Source organism: Pyrgilauda ruficollis, unplaced genomic scaffold (assembly GCF_017590135.1).
Source record: "Pyrgilauda ruficollis isolate IOZ18807 unplaced genomic scaffold, ASM1759013v1 scaffold17, whole genome shotgun sequence".
NCBI classification, from domain to species: Eukaryota; Metazoa; Chordata; class Aves; order Passeriformes; family Passeridae; genus Pyrgilauda; species Pyrgilauda ruficollis.
Window position 1 is genome coordinate 5,906,285 of NW_024515875.1, and position 17,799 is coordinate 5,924,083.

Here is a 17,799-nt window from a genome sequence, read left to right on the forward strand (position 1 = left end):
TGCATGCAACCAGCTGAAAAAACAGGTTTGAATCTATGGCAGCTATCAAGAGCCGTGTTCTCTTGGTGGCCCCAGTAGATCACTGTGCTGTGTGGTAGTTAAGTAGTGGCCAATCTATCTCTGGTCCTTGGGTCAGGAGGAGATGGGACTCTGGGGTAGTGTTGCACTTGTCATGTGAGCTGACCTACCAGAGGGAGAGCAGCCACCTTGCAAGGAGCAGTAAAATACAAGCTGGCAGCACAAGGGAAGATTTCATTTGCAACTAGGGCGATTTTCTCAAGCACTTAGACTGACCCAGTTTTACAGGCAAACCTTTTGATGGAAACAACAGGAAAGTTGTTATTTCTCCATCAGTGCTCCTCTTCTAAGTTTCCTTATCCAATCTTCACTCTTGGCTCCTGACTGAAGAAATCAGGATCCTTATCAAAGAAGTCCTGTCCTCTTACTAGGACTGCTGTGCATGAGCTGGGTGCCTTCTGCAGGCTGAGGTTCCAGCTGTGGGAGGGCAAATGCATTTCCAGCATGCAGGCAGCAGAGTTGAGGGATGCCATCTGCGTTTGGATCGCGTGTGCCCTGCAAGCCTGTCAGCTCCCAAGAGCGATGCACTGTGGATGTGCTGCACACCCAGGGCTGTGCCCAGCACTGAGGGACTCACTGGCTTGTCCCTGGCTTTTTCTCCTCCCAGGGGGCTGCTGCAGACCTGTGCAGCCCGGTGTGGCCCCACAGTCAGCAGCAGAGGATCTTGAGGAAGGCTTTGCGGAAGTCAGTGTTGAAGGTTGTGTAGATGATGGGGTTGAGGGCACTGTTGACATATCCGAGCCAGGTGCTAGCACTGTAAAGCCCTGGAGGCACATGGCAGGATGGGCAGTGGGCATTGAGGATGTGAATCAAGAAGAAGGGCAGCCAGCAGACTATGAATGCCCCTGGGTTTAGAGAGAGGCAGAAAACAATCCATGAGTTTAGAGCAGCAACTGTTTGGAAAGGGGCCTGCACTGGTGACCTCTCCCTCCAGCCCCTTAATATTTCCATGAGGTTTCTGTATTTCACAAACACTGAAGGCCATGTTTATTCCTGACACAGAGGGATTTGGCAAAAGCTTGGGCTCCTTGGGACCAGCTTTGTGAATGTATGGGGCTTCAGAAGTGGTCTGATGACAGACAAAAGCAAGTGGCCACAACTTTGAGGGAAAGCCTCAGCCGCTTTAATCAGTTAGGATTAGGGCTGCTTTATTTCCATGCTACTACTGAATTAATGGGTGGAACAGTGCATCTGGTGACCGCAGCAGGTGACAGGGACACCAGTCTCCTGGCTTCTCTACCCAGCTGTATGAACTGGTTCCTCTGCAGCTCCTTGCCTCAGTTTCCACTTCTGTAATCAGATCTAAGAGCTTCTGCATGTATGGAAACTTAGGATTGTTCCAGCCTTGTAATAGTAAAACAAAGGAAAAGGAAAGGTATTGGCTGTTGCTCCCTCTAGTAAGGCTTGTTGGCCACTGATTTTAAACACAAGGGTAACAAAACACAATAAATAAAATACTAATATATGTGGGTCTCAACATTTGGAAGCATTATTTTAGATCCCTAAATGTCCCACTACTGTCTCTCCTGAGTTTGTGAAGCATAACAGCTGAAGCCAAGGCCCAGCTTGCATTTTTAAAAATCTCAATATTGTATTAGGAGATTCTGTGCTCCTGGAAGTCCCAAACCATCACCCCTTGCACCCCACAGGCAGAATGGCTCTCACTCACCCAGGACAATTGCCAGCATCTGTGTAGCCTTCCTTTCCCGCAGCTGGATCAGTCGGGGCTGCTGCTGGGCCAGCCTCAAGCTGCTGATGGTTCTACCATTGCTGAGCCTCCGTACCTCCACTGCTGGCTTCGTGCTCCTCCTCTCTTCCCACCTGCTGGTTTGGGTAGTCCCTGGTGCCTTGGTGAGGGATGCCTCGTGGCAGAAGCTTCGGTACCGCTGCAGGCTGAAGACAGTCAGCAACCTCCTCTTCGTAGACATCTCCTGGCCTGTGCATTTGAGTGGGAGACAGGGGGAAAATGTGCCTTGGCATCTGTTTGGCAAAGCTTTCCTCTCCATGTGTTCCTGCAAAAGATGATGCCACAGAAGATCTGGAAACCATCCAAACTGCTCATTGGGCCAGAGGATGATGAGGGAAGTTGTAAGAGTTATCCATAGCCTCACTTGCCTCTTACATTGCACCCACGTCCTCTGCACTGACCTGGGGGTTAACCAGCAGTTGACAACACTTTGCCTCCATCCCACCAAGGAGAAGCATGGGAAGAGTAAGAGCAGGAATACCTGCTCTGCTAACCTCTCATCTGTATTTTCATGTTGGCCCTGCTCCCCTCAGCATCCCCACCCTTTCAATGTAGCTTCACTGTGCAAAGATAGGTAAAAGGAGTGGATATGCACGATCAGGTAATTCCTTTCAAACTGTTGTGTTGGTTCCCATGGTTGCAGGTATTTCATCTAGAAAGGTCAGTGGAACAAATGTTGCATGCACCATGAGTATTTTGACCTCTTAAGTCTGTCAGATGAAGAGGGGTTTTATATTTTAATAACAGATGTTAAAACCTGTGAAGCCCTGAGAGTGAAGCTTCATAGAGCAAAAATCAATAAATGAAGACATAAAAATCAATAAATGAAGAAATTATGCAAAAAATGAAGACTTATGCATGGCTGAGAAAACCCTGCTCTGAAGAAATACTGAAGAAGGCTGTGCTCTTTTCTGCTTGCCACTTCTAGTGGGCAAAGATACACAGGGAATATAATCTTTCTAGAGGTCTGGAAAGGATTTAACTGGAGCTTCTGCGCCTCAGATATCATGGTGTATGAGCGAGGGATGGGATGAAAACATGTCATGTCCCTCCTTATGCTTTCTGTTCTGCGTTTTAACCCTTTGAGAAGAAGAGACGATGCATTCCTCTCCTTTTTGACAGCTCCTGCTGGGTTCATGTGGCTCTTACTTGGTGCGCATAACACGGTTTGGTGCTGGCGCTCTGGCTGCCCTGCCGGGTGAGGGTTCGCTTCTTTTGCCTCTGTCTGAGCACGAGGTAAATCCGGACATAGAGCAGCAGGGTCACCAGGAAGGGGAGGTAGAAGGACACCAAAGAGGAGTAGATGACGAAATTAGGGTTGGATATGGAACAGACACTGGGATCTCCTGGGGAGGAGAAGAGAGAGAGAGAGAGAGGAGTGGCTGAACTGATTTGGTTTAGTACAAGGAGGATCTGGTGTGTTGGCAAAGCGAGACAAAAGGTGGCTGGGGGCAAAGGCAGTCTAAGGAGTGCAGATTATGCTCTGGCTAACCCAATTACCTAAGTGATGCCTAAAATGAACCCAACACAGGGCGATCTAGCAGTAGCCAGCACGCATCTGCCTGCTTTTCTGGCCGACAGCTCTGCTCTCTCCTCTCATGTCTATTGCCATCCTTTCTCTTACACCTTTCACAGCCTCTGAGCTGTCTAGATGGAGAGTGTGCATCCACCCCTGTCTGAACCAGGCAAAAGGGGGCAGCAGAATTTCCCACTCCCATCCCTTTCCTGTCTCAAGCACTGCAGAGAGGACAGATGGGGAACAGAGGCTTCTGTTTGTGACCCAGTGAGAAGGAAGCCTCCCCTCCTACTCTACCTCCAGGGACACCGTGTTGCCCTAGCTGAGGGAAAGGAAAAAGACCAACCTGCTTCCAAGGTGGAGGCTAAATTGTTTGCCCTCCTCAAGGGATTAGTTAAGGAAGCAGACAGCCAGGTGGATAGGGAGGAGGTCTCTAACAAGCAATGCTAGTATGCAGTCCTTGATGTTTAGAAATGTGTTCTGTATCAGAGTCAAAACTGTGCTTCTGAACCCGTTGATATCGGCAAGATGCTGTTAAGTCTGGTGTGTGTGTGTGTGCTGTATGTACTGCACGTTTTGCTCTGTGTGCTCAAAGTGATTGTTTGATGGGATTCTGAAGACCTGGACACCCTGATGGACATTGATTTGGCAGTAGAGCAGGCAGGTTTGCCCTTTAGAGCGATAGTCAGTGTCTGCCTGAGCAAATGGCAAGTTTATAGACAAGAGCACATGGGGATTTTTCTCTCCCTTCATGGTGTGCTTTCCAGTTCCTTAAAATTTCCTGTAACTTGGCAAATCTGCAGGACCCATGTTAAATGACCTGGCCATACACAGGGCAGCTCCACTGTCAACCCCTGCTGTGTGCTATTGTTCAGGATATCACCTACCTGTAGTATTGAAGCCAAAGAGGAGAGGGCATGACACTGCAAATGCCAGCATCCAGACTATCACAATCATGAGAGAGACCCTCCTGCAGGAGCTCTGCCCAGTGCTGTACTGGTACTGAACTGGTTTCACCACTGCGGTGTATCTGCAGACCAAACCAGCTCCAGGAAGAGGAGAAGGAGGGAGGGAAAGGACCAGGTTTTTAAAGGGAGAAGTGAAAGCAGCACAGGGAACATGATGGTGAATGTGGTGAAGAAATAGAAGAGGAAAGTAGAGAAAATCAGATGATGGAATCAGCAATTTGTAGAAATGGTAAGTGAGGCATTGGGGGGAGGAACAGAGGAAATCAGAGTTAGTTGGCATCAGTGCAGAGAAATACTCAGCAGAACTCACAGCATGCCAAGCTACAAGGTTTGGGCTACCAGATGGATCAAGAAACCCGAGGAAATCCCTAACTCCCAAGCCCCTAGAGTTACACGAGCACTGCTGTGAAAGAGCACTCTCTGGAGTAACCACAAACTACTAAACTCTGTCTCAGCTGCCTGGTCTGGTGTTAGCCTGACAGGCAGAGGGTTGCCCGGGGGCAGGTTGCCAAGGACCTTCAGTTGCTGGGGTGCTCCAGGAGATGCAGCTCAGCAGAGCAAGAATTTGGAAGGCACAGGAGTTTCATCTTTAGGAGAGCCTGGGGGCTGCATCTTGCAGACAGAGCCAAACTGAAATGGGGATACAGATTCCCACGGAGGAACACCGGACTAAAGCAGCACTGAGAGCTGCCTTGCATTATTATCCTTGAACTACACATTACAAAGGTATAGCATGCAGTATTTTTCCCTTCTCTCATTACTTGGTCCCAGTAGGATCACATGTGCCAAGGTTTTGGCTCCCAGCCCTCAGCATTGCTTAAAATAGGCTCAGTTTTAAAATGCAGAAAAACAGAGCAAAGCTCAAGATTACACTGCAATAATCTTCATCTCTCTCTGTAAATATGGCAGGATTTTGTTTATTAAAGCTTCATGAGTGAGATCTCCAAAAGGAGAAACCCTCTTTCACACTCAGTGTGAGTTGGATGAGCAATTGTGGTTCCTGCCTTTAAAAAGCTTGAGGATGTGGTTGACTGTCTACTGGGGAAGTTTTATTGCTTGTGTCTCCCTGCCCTCCAGTGCAGACCTCTTCTCGCACAATGTGAGCAGAGCCACAGTAACAGCAGTAGTGGCAGGGACAGACCTTCAGGGGTTTGTTGTCCTGAGAACACTGATGCTGTCTGTGCTCACTCCACTTCTTTGTCCCTGCCCCACTGCGGCACAGGGCCGACCCCCATAACCAGGCTGTCCCCCTGGATGCTGCTGTGTCTCACCTGTCAATGCTGATGGCACAGAGGTTCAGAATGCTGGCTGTGCACATCATTACATCCATGGTGACGAAGATATCGCAACAGATACGGCTGAACGTCCAGACCCCTCCGGTCACCTGCACCAGTGACACAAAACTGTCAGCCTTGCTCTGCACCAGCTCCTGACAAGTTATGTGTGAGGAGCTGCTCTCCTCCAAGTATCTCAGCAGCTGGAGGAGCTCCGCAGTGATGGGCAGAGGGAAAGTGAGGCACCTGTGTTGTGTGCAAGACAACACAGCAGTAGGTCGTGGAGAAGGAGCCTCACTTTAATTTCAATCCTTTATGTGCTCTTGCAGAGGGAGGCAGGGAGAATAAACAGCAGCTATCCCTTCTCTCAAGGCCTAGCCTTGAGAAATGAAAAAATTATTTAAATTTGATATCACTGTATTTATCCTTTGATTAATGATTATCTGAGAAAATCTAAGGGCTGAAAGTCTTTCTCAACTTAGCTGCCTGAGTGCTCTTGCAAGGCACCGAGCTGGAAAAGTACTGCAAATTTTTTGCATTTATGTATGAAACTGAGATCTGAGACTGAGGCTTCTAAAAAACCTTACTTGAATTCTTACCTCAGTTACAGATTTTGACTATTAGATCTGAGTGAGAACTCACAGGCTACTCAGATAAAGGGGCTTGAGTTGCTACCAAGCTGTTCTGGTTGTTTTGAATTTTTAATCTGAAGTGTGTGGTTGTGAAAGCTCAGCCACAGCCAGTCTTAGTGATGGAGAAAAGTGGGTTTTGGAGCAGGCACCAAGTTCTTGACAACGACCTTTTTGATTGACAAGCGTGTTCCAAGCACTGTGTGGCCCTGCTGTCTTTGGGGTTGGGATGACAGCCTGATTCCGAGGGAGGTGGTCTGCCTCTGTGCCCACTCCTTGTAGGAGATGGAGGGCAGGCTGCCTCCTTGTTCAGCTGCAAACAAACCCAGTCCTGTGCTGAATGGGAGAGCAGGAGAGAAAAATGAGGGAAAGTCCATGCTTGGGAGAGAGCCTGGATTTTAGCCTTCAGCCCTGTAGATCCTGCTGTTTCAGCTGGCTGCTGGGAAGTGATCAGAAACTGCCACTATTTTCTGGTCTCTCTGCTCTTATTTAGACAACATCTGGAATACTGCACCTGGTTTTGAGACATCAGTAGAGGAAAAACATTGATAAACAGGAGTGAGTCCAGTGGAGAGCAACCAAAACAATTCCCAGGGGCTGGGGCAGCTGTGAGCACCAGCTAAGGGAGCAGGACTTCTTCAGTCTGGAAAAGAGATGGTTTTGAGGGGTGGCAGACTAACAGCCCTCTGGTGCCTGGGAGGAGATTATTGAAAAGGTTGAAGGCAAGTTGCTAAGAAGATGGAGGTGGGTTTTTCACAGCAGTGGTGTGGTGAGAGAACAAGAGGCTACAGGAACAAGCTGGAAGAAAGGTGCAAACTGGTTATGAAGGTTACTCTTCTGACTACAGGGACAGTGGAGCCCTTGCTTGGTAAGTCTGTGCAGGATCCATCCTTGAATGGGTTTCAAAACCCATTGAAAAATACCCATCCCAGACCATACTGGAGAGGGTGCCACAAGTAAGCTTGGCTTCTCAGGCAGTGGGTCAACCCTGTGAGTGTTGGTGCCTAGGAAGGATGCAGCCCTCTGCAGAGAAAAGCACTTGTACAAATACAAAATTCACTCTGTGATAATTGTTAAGGAAATAATCCTGAGAAATGTAAATGGTTTTGATAGTGGCATGGGCACAGAAACTTGCTGAGGCGAGCTGTGTCTTTAGGGTGCTCTCTGGTGGACCCAGCTGCTACATTTCAGAAATCAGGTATTGAATGAAGCGGTCTTCCATTAGACCCTCTGACCCAGAATGAATGCAGGGGAGGGAAATGGGAATTGGCTTGCAGAATGCAGAAGGGGACTGTGCTTTCTTCTCCAGTTCTCTTGCTAATGGTGGTGCTCCTTTGTTTTCTTATAAAAAAGTAAGTAAAGGGGAAAAAGTCAAACCAAAACCATTGAGCTTTTCTACACAGTTAGGTGAGCTACAAGACATGCAGATTGAAGGCTGTCCATCTGAGATTAGGGACCTTAATAGGTAGGTTCAGCTTCCAAAGAAACACTACACTGGTTTTATTTTAGTTTCATTTTGACATCTGCTTGACCATTCCAAAATATATTAAAAAAAAATGCTGGTAGCCTTTGCAGTGGGACCCAGTAAGGGATGTTTCTGCAGTTTGAGGCAAAAAGCAATGCAGTTTCAGTGTGAGCTATGGAGTCTGAACAATATTTCACCAAGCCAGTGGCAGGTGTTCACATGAAAGCCAGCTGCTGCTAACCCAGCAGATGAACAAGCACTTAACTGAGGGAGTTTCCAAGGTCCTGAGCATGTTAAAATGCTGAGCTCAAGAATGTGAACCATTAAAACTGAAGAAGGTGCTGGTGGGGATGGCTCAGAAGTGAGCCCTCTCAGGATGATGCTATCAGATCACGCCACATGCATACTAGACTGTAGCTTGTGTAAGTGGGTGCTTGACAGATCAAAATGTTTGGGCTTAAAACCCGTTCTCACTTCCACCTGCCCCTTCTGAAATGGGGAGTAGCTCTGCTGGAGTTGGCAAAGTAGTTAGTATTTACCTGTGGGGTATATTAATCCAGAATTTATCCCAGAATTTAATAGTGAAGAAAAGCCTTTTTATTACATGCCTTGTTCAAAATTTTTAAAATTCTGTTTCTGCTCTTCCTTTTATTGCTCTGTTCTCATCATCTTTGCTACAGCAGCTAGAACCTGCTAGTCTGCATTCCTGGTTTTCATGTGCTGGCAGGGTACTTCTTCTTTATCCCTCTGGTGCTTTTTGTCCAGGAATCTCAAAGGATATCCCAGGTATTAATTGAATGAATCCTCACATCTGCCTGGGTGAGGCGGATGGTCAAATATTAATCTCTTACAGCTGATGAGAGCAAACTACAGAGAGATGAGCTGATACAATCTCTTATTACCACTCAGTGATTGTGCAGCAGAAGAGTGTCCGGGGTGAAATCCTGGCTCTTTCAAACACAGTGCTCAAGATCCCTACAGACTATTCAGGCCAGGTTTTCACCCAATCTTCCTTGACAAACAGTCTGCTTTATCTACAAAATTGTGCTGTTATGATATTTAACTTCCAAACTCTATAAGAAGCTTTCCAGTTTATGAATGCCCAATGATTATTTTTTTAAACTTATGCTTATCTACCACTCTCCTGAATTCTTAAAACAAACAACAGAATCTCCACAATTCAGCTACGAATGGTGATGCCACATTGAGGAGCACATGGATGGGAAAGTAGGAAACCAAGTTGCATCAGGCAATGGCAGGCATGAAAGTAGTGGTGCATCTAAGCAGGCTCCCTGAAGGTTTTGTGTTTGAGAGCTGATGCTTGGGGCTGCTGCTGGCTCCTGCAGCTGTGAGATGGCTGCTCATGGGTTTGCACAGTGGGAGTACAGAGAGCACTCGTGGTCAGGACTGCTGAGCTGCGGTAACTCAGCTCTGTCCTCCCTCTGACACAGTCCAGTAGAGCTCCTGGAGCACACAGAGCAGTTGAGGTCTCACTGCTCCCATGTGGGAGAGAAGATGAGGAGACAGTGTGACTCCCACACAGTCTTAGCAAATTAGACCTCAGTGACAACCTTCTCCTGAAGCTTTCTTCCCCTTTGGAGGTAGAACTGGATGTTGTGAGAAGACTGAGGAGGATGTTCCCAGCCATGCTGCCGCATGCCCTCCTCTGTCTATGCAACGACTACATGGCATGATGGTGTTTAACACCCTCAAACTCCAGTGGGCAGGATGCCCTGATGCCACTGCTTTGGAAACCTTGGTGAGCTTCAGCAGCCAGGGATCGGTAAAGAAGAGGGCAGCAGCATTGGTGTGTCAGACCTACATGTTGGCCCCAGAAGATTGCTAGACACACTGCTGAATAGCACTTCTGTGCCAGACACCTCCTTAAGAGGAGATGAGGATTTTGAGGCTGTAAAATGTTCCTGTTGCCTCTCTGTCACAGTCTTCTCAAAAGAAGAAAGAAAGTCTTCCCATTTCTCAGAAAGAGACATGGTTTGCATGATTGATAAAATAACACATTTCATGGCCATTGATGACTCTAAGAATGGAGTGTAAAGCACAAACTTCACAAGCAGCACTTAAATCTGAGGAATTCATCCACCTTAAGCTTCTCCATAAATAGGGGCCAGTTCTGAAGTCTGGTTTGGCAAACCTTCAGTAGATGAATAGGTATTCTACACGGTTTTAGGGACTGAATGACTATTTGGCGACTTCCAGGTTCATGGTGTATTGAAGCATGATGCTATTTCTGCTTCATTGATGGCATCGCTGATCCATAAACAGCAGCAAATATTGAAAAAATCTTTGGGGCTTTTTGGACTGTTTTTAGATCTTAGTCTTGCTGGAGTCCTACAGCCCAGTTCTATAGGAAGTCCTGTGCAATGCCAGGGTTGGTAGTTTGGGTCTGGGATGCATATGAGTTTTCTTTCTTGTTTGGATGACTCTTGCATCAGCTGCTTTGATTATCCAAGCTCCACAGACAGAAATTAGTCTTGAATGGGTCTACAAACACAACTAGGAAATGGACCTACTGTTGTGCTCACAAATAATGACCAAGGCATTGTATGGGGCACAGGCTGCTCCACAGATGTGCCTCAGTCCCACCCTATCCACAGCAAGAGTGAGTGCCAAGTATTTTCTAAAGCAAAGCATAATGTGATTTCATTAAGAACTGGAATGCACTTGAGCTGATAGACTATTCCAGTCTGAAATAAAACTTGACTTTTAATAATATTTTTTAGTTGCAATCAAACTGAAGAGTCTAATTCTATCTTGCTGGGATGGCTTCCCACGCACACACACACACACACACACACATTATAGCTTTTTTTTAATAATTCCATGTAGCACACCCAAGCAGTACACAGCCTGTAGGACAGCTCCAGGGCTGTTCCACACAGATCAGTCTAAACGTTGCTACAGCCTTCATTAGAAACAAGACCACGCATGCAGTGGTGTGGTTAAATTCTGCTGATCATTCCTGAGAGGTACTCACCTCCAGGTACACCATCCATGGCATCACCAAAGTAGCCACCAGCAAATCTGCCACTGCCAGGCTCACCACGAGGTAGTTGGTTGTGGTTTGCAAGGTGCGTTCCCTCAGCACAGCCAAGCAGACCAGCACATTCCCAAAGATGATGGCCAGAATCAAGATGCAGTAGCAGAGGGCGTAGTAGGCGTGTGAATGGGGCAGCTCAGGCTCTGCGGTGCTGTTTGCCCCACAGGGAATGGGGTCTGTTGTGTTAGGATGGCTGCTGGCTCTGGTGAAGAGGGCCATGGGGCTGCCACTGCAAGGAGAAAGGACTGAAAATCAGAGCTCTGCAATGACTGTGGAAAACAGTACCCCCTGTGGGTATTGGTATGATTTTTATACTTTCTGTATGAATTCTCCTTCAAGCCAATCAGAAAGGTCTTTTTTCTGCTCATATACAGGCAGAGTTTTGCTTAAAGACTTGCTTGGCCTGTTCTGTTCTTCACTGAATCTAAAGCAAGAGAAGAATGCAAGATTTCACCTCCTGTCTGCATGTGAAAGGTGCATCTTACCAACCAATGCAGCTGTTTGGAAAGCGGGCAATGGTTTTGAGAAGCACCAAAGTCACACCACAGTATAAGTCAGCCGGGCAAGAGTGCAGCCTGAAAGACAACAATTTGAAATGATGAGCAAGACCCAATACAGCTACCCAAACATACCAGGGCTTGGCCAAAATTTGGAACTTATATCTTTTCTTCTAGGAAGTATCCTCTTCTTTCTCTCATCAAAAAATGTCTTCAATAAGTTCACACACTCAAGTGCTAGGCAGCCTGGCAGCAAGCATCACCTCCAGAATTCCTCCTTTCCTGCAGCATGTCCCAACCCCTGCCTGCCTTGTAAAGGGTTGACTGCTGGTGCTGTTCCCATTCCATCCACACCGTGCTCTGTGTTTTCTATGCCTGGCCAGAAGATGTGCTTCCTGTGCTGAAAAGCAAACCAGCTTGATGTTTGGGATGAAATAATGGAAAGATGCTTGCAGGGTGCTCTGCATTTCTTTTTCTTACAATAGATTCAAGTCTGTTCTCAATAACCTACCCTTCCTTGATTTAAGAGGAGGATCTTTTTCCAGAAATATGAAAGCTGCTGTACCAAGGTTGCTCCATGACATTTAATGGCTTGTATCTTTTTTTCCTTTGCTACTGCTCCTGTTGCTGAACTCATCATCAGTATGACAGGTATGAAAATCAAGGACAAAACATTGCAATGCCAGTGGTATAAATATTACTCTGTTTCACCTCACCCCTTGAACAGCAGCATCTGTGATGCACAGCTGTGCAATGGGTATAAATTTCTCCAGCCCCTTGGGATATACTCATCCTTAAAACTGTTGCCACTCCCCCCTGATGCTTTGTAGCTGGGAGAGGACAAGGGCTGAATGAGATGGAAACTGAACTTCCCCATGTCTTGTGAACACAGATCCCTCAGAACAGGGGTGAAACAATCTCTTATGGCTTGTGCTTGTCTCCTCTATCTTTCTTCTGCCTGACACTGACAAAGAAGTTAAGCTTTCCACTGGATCACAAAGATCTCTTGTAGCATGACTGCTGCTGCTGGGTCCAGGACTGTTCATAAAACAGTTGAGCTGCAGCCACCCAAAGACAGGATTCATTTTACTGTGTCCCTTGCACACAGTTCCTACTCTGGGAATTCTGTATTGTCTGGAGCCAGGAAAGGCCGGTACTGTAGTGCTGGAAAAAGCAGCTGCCTAGGTGATAAAGCAAGGCCAGAACAGGGAATGAACAAAACACCACCCATAATATACATAACCAGAAGGCGCAAGGCAGCCCAACACACAATTTGGCTGTTGGTTTCCTGTCTTGTCTTCTGTTTCTTATATTCACGAGCACTATTTTCGACTCTTATCCCAAAGTCAGTCTTCTCTACCAAGATCCCTCCCAGCCCCACCAGACTCCTCATCCCTGGACTGTCCTCAACGCTCCCCCCCCCCCCCCCCTCACAGAGGGCTGGCAGGACACCCACCACCCTGGGTAACGGGGCGACAAACTGCCATGGGACAAGAGGCGCAGCCGTGGGAAAGAGCAGGGGGAGGGGAAAGGGGGGAAAGGGGGAGAAAGGGGACGCTCCTCCCGTGCGTCACCGCTTCGGAGGGGTCCGGGTGCCTGTCCCGGCCCGGATGGCAGGTCCAGGTGCGGGAAAGGGTTCGGGGTCCGAGCGTGGGGTCCTGCGGGTGCTGCTCCGCTCCCGCCGCTCCGCTGCTCCCGCACCCGAGGGACAGCGGGAGCTGCGCCGCTCCCCGTGGCGCCCCCGGGCCCGGCTGCCGTGTGCCCCGGCGATGCCGCGGGGGGCCGGGGGCTGGGGAAAACCGGGCAGGGAGGGAGGCGGGGAGCCGCGGGAAAAGGGACTGCCGGCACCGGGCGGAAGGGGAGCGGGAGGCAGCAGTCAGGACTTACCCCCGCCCGTCGGGCCGTGCCGCCGCCGAGCAGAGCTCGGTCCCGGTCTGGTCTCCGGTCCCGTTGACTCCCGGCTCGACCCTCTCCCGTCTGCCGCCTTCCCGGCGCGGAGCCGCGGGGCGGAACCCGGCTGGCCACCTCCTCCCGCCCGCCCCCTGCCCCGGGACCCCGCGGTGCCCGGCCAGGGGCAGCGGGGCCGGGCTTGCGCTGCCCGCGCCCCCCTCAGTGCCGAGAGGCTGCCCTGCTGCTGAAGGGGCGCGGCGGAAGGCGTCTGGGCCAGTTTTGGCGCCGGGGTCCGCAGCAAGGGCGTGCTTTGCTGAGGGCTGGAGCTGCTCCTGCCTGGAGGCGAAGCGGGGCGCCGGGAGCCCGGGGCGCCGGGAGCCCGGGGCGCCGGGAGCCCGGGGCGCCGGGAGCCCGGGGCGCCGGGAGCCCGGGGACAGGGAGGGAGGCGGGGAGCCGCGGGAAAAGGGACTGCCGGCACCGGGCGGAAGGGGAGCGGGAGGCAGCAGTCAGGACTTACCCCCGCCCGTCGGGCCGTGCCGCCGCCGAGCAGAGCTCGGTCCCGGTCTGGTCTCCGGTCCCGTTGACTCCCGGCTCGACCCTCTCCCGTCTGCCGCCTTCCCGGCGCGGAGCCGCGGGGCGGAACCCGGCTGGCCACCTCCTCCCGCCCGCCCCCTGCCCCGGGACCCCGCGGTGCCCGGCCAGGGGCAGCGGGGCCGGGCTTGCGCTGCCCGCGCCCCCCTCAGTGCCGAGAGGCTGCCCTGCTGCTGAAGGGGCGCGGCGGAAGGCGTCTGGGCCAGTTTTGGCGCCGGGGTCCGCAGCAAGGGCGTGCTTTGCTGAGGGCTGGAGCTGCTCCTGCCTGGAGGCGAAGCGGGGCGCCGGGAGCCCGGGGCGCCGGGAGCCCGGGGCGCCGGGAGCCCGGGGCGCCGGTGCTGCGGCCGGGCGCGGGGAGATGCCTCGGCCGGGGCTGCTTGCCCAGCAGGTAGAAAGTTGTCACTTAAAAAAAAAAAAACAACAAACCAAACCCAAAACCAAAAAAACAAACGGTTGGAAAAAATTATCAAAGCAGAGATGATTTTAAGAAGGGAGAAGTTTAAAAAATATATATCTTTAAATAAACTAACTTAAACCTGAGATGGAGGAGCGCGGATAAGCGAGGAGGAAGCTGGAAAGGAGACAAGTACTGGGAAGCATCCTTCTGCAGAGACCACTGCCAGTAGGCACAGCACAGATGGCCAGGGCATGGCTACAAACCCTGCCACATCTCTGTGATGTGGCTTCCCTTGAGGTCTGAGATCAAGTCCTCTGAGGTACAGTTCTCCTCAGACTGTAGTCACTGGAGTGATGTCAGTGGATCTTCTCTCTTGAGGTTGGGTTGTGTCACCACCCACTCTGGCACAGCAAATGGGGCTTGCAGGGAGTTGTCAGGAGGGTGCAGGAAGCTCAGCAGCAGGGCTGAGGTTTCCCTTTGCTGCATGTATGACCTGTGGCCCTGGCAGGAGGAGACAAAGTGCCCTTCCTCTTTATGCACCCACAGGTCAGAGTGGCCACAGACTGGCTTGTATGTGGACAAGGAAAAGAGGAGATCCTGTGGAGAGCAGAGCTTATCTACCTATTTTTAAGAATTTACTTCAGAAGGATGTGTTGGGACTTGGACTTCCTGGGTCATCTCTCCTGCCTACAGCTTTGCAGGCTAAGCTCTTTATGGGTGAGAGTGGTAGGAGGGAGGGGTGCTGTAGAAAGCCCTCACACCCATCAGGTGAGAGTACCATCTTTATCCTGGCAAGGGATGGTGTAAGTGCCCCTACAGACTTACATGGGACTAATCAGCAGCCCTGCCTTTACCCAAGGCTGACTGCCCCATGGCTGTGGATGGCACTGCAGGGGTGTGATGAGTCACTGCCCAGTCCCTAGTCACGGCACATGTGTCCTGCTGGAGGATATAGCTGCCAGGCTATGAGACCAAATGACCCGTGAAGGGCTCTCCAGCCCCTTCGTTCCCTTGGAAGCCCCCAAATGGTGTGACATGGACTACATTACTGTGCTTACATTAGATTTGTACAGCCCAACTTCTGCCATCAGCTGAACCATAGTGCTCTCTTTTGGGGAAATGCACTCGCTAGCGGTGCCTGGGGCAGTCAAGGAAGGGGGGAAGTCCTCCTACCCATGTCCAGAAGAGGCTTTTTTGCTGTGAGCTTGGAAAGAGTCCAACACAGCCTCACTTGTGTGGTTAAAGCTGGAGGGGAAAGCACACACCGTCATGCTTATCCTGACTGGCGAGGGCTATGCAAGTCACAGGCTGGGTTTGGATGCCTGGTGAACATAACTCCTCACAGCGGGGCTGGCAGAGAGATGGAGGCATTTTAACTTCATTTTAGCAGTTTTTAAATGCAGTTTGTTTGTGGGCAATTCCCAAAGGAGTGTGGCTGGCAACTTTCTCACACTGGCTCTAGGGTGATGGGGCAGCAACTGGCCTTGCTGCTGTCAGCTGTTCGATGTAGCAGCTAACCACAGATCAATAAAGAGACACTGCCTGCCCCTCCTCGAAGGTAAGGGAGATGCAGCAGGGGGAATGCACTGCTATAACCACAAAATCACCATTGCTTTGCTTCACATTTTTATCTTCCAGTGCTGAAACTTTCCCTTTGCCTTGCCTTGTGTGTCAGTGGATCCCCTGGTTCAGTCTCCTTTGTGAAACTTGTTTCTTGCTTTTAATTATTTTTATCACATTTCTTAATATTACTCTGACTCCAAGAAAAAAAAAAAAAAACAAAACAGAAAACAAAACATAGACTCACAGAATCATAGACTGGTTTGCGTTGGAGAGACCTTAACACTCATCTAGTTACAATCTGGCCTTGAACACTTCCAGGGATGGGTCATCTACAGCTGGGCAACCTGTTCCAGTGCCTCATCACCTTATAATATCTTCCTAATATCTAAACTAAACCTATCCTCTTTCAGTGTAAATCCATTCCGCCTTGTCCTGTCACTAGGTGCCCTTGTAAAAAGTCTCTCTCCATCTTCCCTGTAGGCCCCTTTAGGCTGGAAGGCTTCTACAGGGTGTTCTCTTGTCCAAATGTAATTCTCCAAAAATAATCTAGTTGTAAATGCTTCTGTTCTATTGAAGTTCATTATTCTAAATACTCCCTCCCCCCCCCCCCTTCCTGCAATGGCTCCCTTCACACCCCCTTGTCTGGTTTTTCCAAGACTGGAAGCTCTTTGGGGAAGGGAATTAATGACTTTCTTGTGTTTGCTTTGCAGCAGAGGTCTTGTGGAGCAAGATAATAATCTTTGTGATAATTTAATTTAGAATAGATTGCACCATACACAGAGGCAAGGCTGAATTAAAATTGCATAAGCAATCTAGATTGTGATATTTTCAATGGGTTTTATTAACAGTACAACTTCTTTAATACAGTGGTTAATGCAATGTCTCTCTCATAGAATTCTCTCCTTCTCCCTACCCCAAAATCAAGTGTGTGGTGTATATTTGCCCTTGTTAAACATTGGACACATTGCAAGCCTTGGTTGTCACATCATGGTATCACTGGAGCAAGGCAGAGAAACAGGTCAGTAGTAAGTTGTTAGAACCTCAAAATGAAAGAATATGCCAACAGGCATTGCTGAAACTCCTGCTTCTCCCACTCCTTCACAGGCTTTCTGTTCCATGTGCAGAAAGGGGAGAGGTGCCGTACTTCCCAAACCTGGTTAATTCCCAGCCTGTTTCTTTGTGCTCACCTCCAACACCAACTCCTTTATTCTCCTTTTCAGTCCTATGTGTCCTCCAGCTCTTTGGTAAAAATTTCAAATAACTTAGAAAAATGCCAGTGTTCCCTCTTAATATTTCTCCACCTCCTTGCCTGTCAGTCCCGATGTTCCTCTGTGCTGTTTGCCCAGTGAGGTTTTGTGCACTCCTGTTCCCTTGTGCATCTCTCCAGCCTGTGTTCGAGTTTCTTCCTTTGGTTTCCAGCCACAGTCTCAGCATCCTGCCCAGTTCCCAAACCTGTTTGTCCTTCCCTACTAACGCTGATTCCCAAGTTCCTCACTCTTCACTTTGCCATCTCTGGCTGGTTTGCTATGCTCTCCACTCCTGCAGCTTAAAGGATTGTTTGCAAATTTTATTTGTTGTGATTTCACACCACAGTTGCTGTCACTACAACCAGTATTTGAGGTGCAGTGTCTAAAATGTGTCGTTCAGGTGGAATAAATCCTCCATCCTACTTCCTGCAAGCCAGGGTGCCCTCGTGACAGTGTTGTTAAAATGCTCTGTATCCATAGGTTTTTTCAATACCTGACTGCATAAAGCCCTAATTTGACCTCATGACTGACCCTGTTTGGAGCAGGATGCTGGACTAGGCACCTCCTGGGTAGTCTTGCCAAGCTGAGTTATCCTACACTGACGTGAAAATAATCTTGCCTGCTGGGTGTGAAGTAAACAGAACCTTTTTGGCTAGCACAACCTGCAAACTTCCAAGAAAACTTTAATTCATACCCATACCATCTAAGCAGGATATGCCTGCTTGGCCTCAGTAGCTTTAATTTTTTTACAAAATTCATCTGTTTTCACAGTGGTGGCCAAAATGGAACTCAGTCAGCTTCAGGATTATCTATGCACAGTAGCTTGCAGAATCAGTACAGACTCCTTGGAGAAGCTACCACAGCTCATGTCAGATAAGA

General features: G+C 49.4%; 1 protein-coding gene across 1 annotated transcript; it reads right to left on the reverse strand.

Annotated features, from left to right (window-relative positions):
* Positions 1-715: 715 nt before the first annotated feature.
* DRD3 (dopamine receptor D3) lies at positions 716-13,244 on the reverse strand. The gene is made up of 7 exons (XM_041463903.1): positions 13,120-13,244; positions 10,673-10,964; positions 5,581-5,693; positions 4,229-4,371; positions 2,975-3,171; positions 1,748-2,090; positions 716-923 (listed from the first exon to the last, which is right to left on the reverse strand). Exons 2-7 carry the CDS (start codon positions 10,952-10,954, stop codon positions 727-729), a joined length of 1,275 nt encoding a protein of 424 aa, XP_041319837.1. The 5' UTR covers positions 10,955-10,964; positions 13,120-13,244; the 3' UTR covers positions 716-726.
* Positions 13,245-17,799: the final 4,555 nt, after the last annotated feature.

What these genes read in the sequence shown, in the direction of transcription:
- DRD3 (XM_041463903.1), bottom strand. Translation starts at nt 10,954, where the DNA reads ATGGCCCTCTTCACCAGAGCCAGCAGCCATCCTAACACAACAGACCCC. An exon ending in TGTGCCATCAGCATTGACAG is followed by an intron (nt 4,372 to 5,580) that starts GTGAGACACAGC and finishes TTTGGTCTGCAG; the next exon opens with ATACACCGCAGTGGTGAAAC. An exon ending in AACCGTGTTATGCGCACCAA is followed by an intron (nt 2,091 to 2,974) that starts GTAAGAGCCACA and finishes CATCTTTTGCAG; the next exon opens with GAACACATGGAGAGGAAAGC.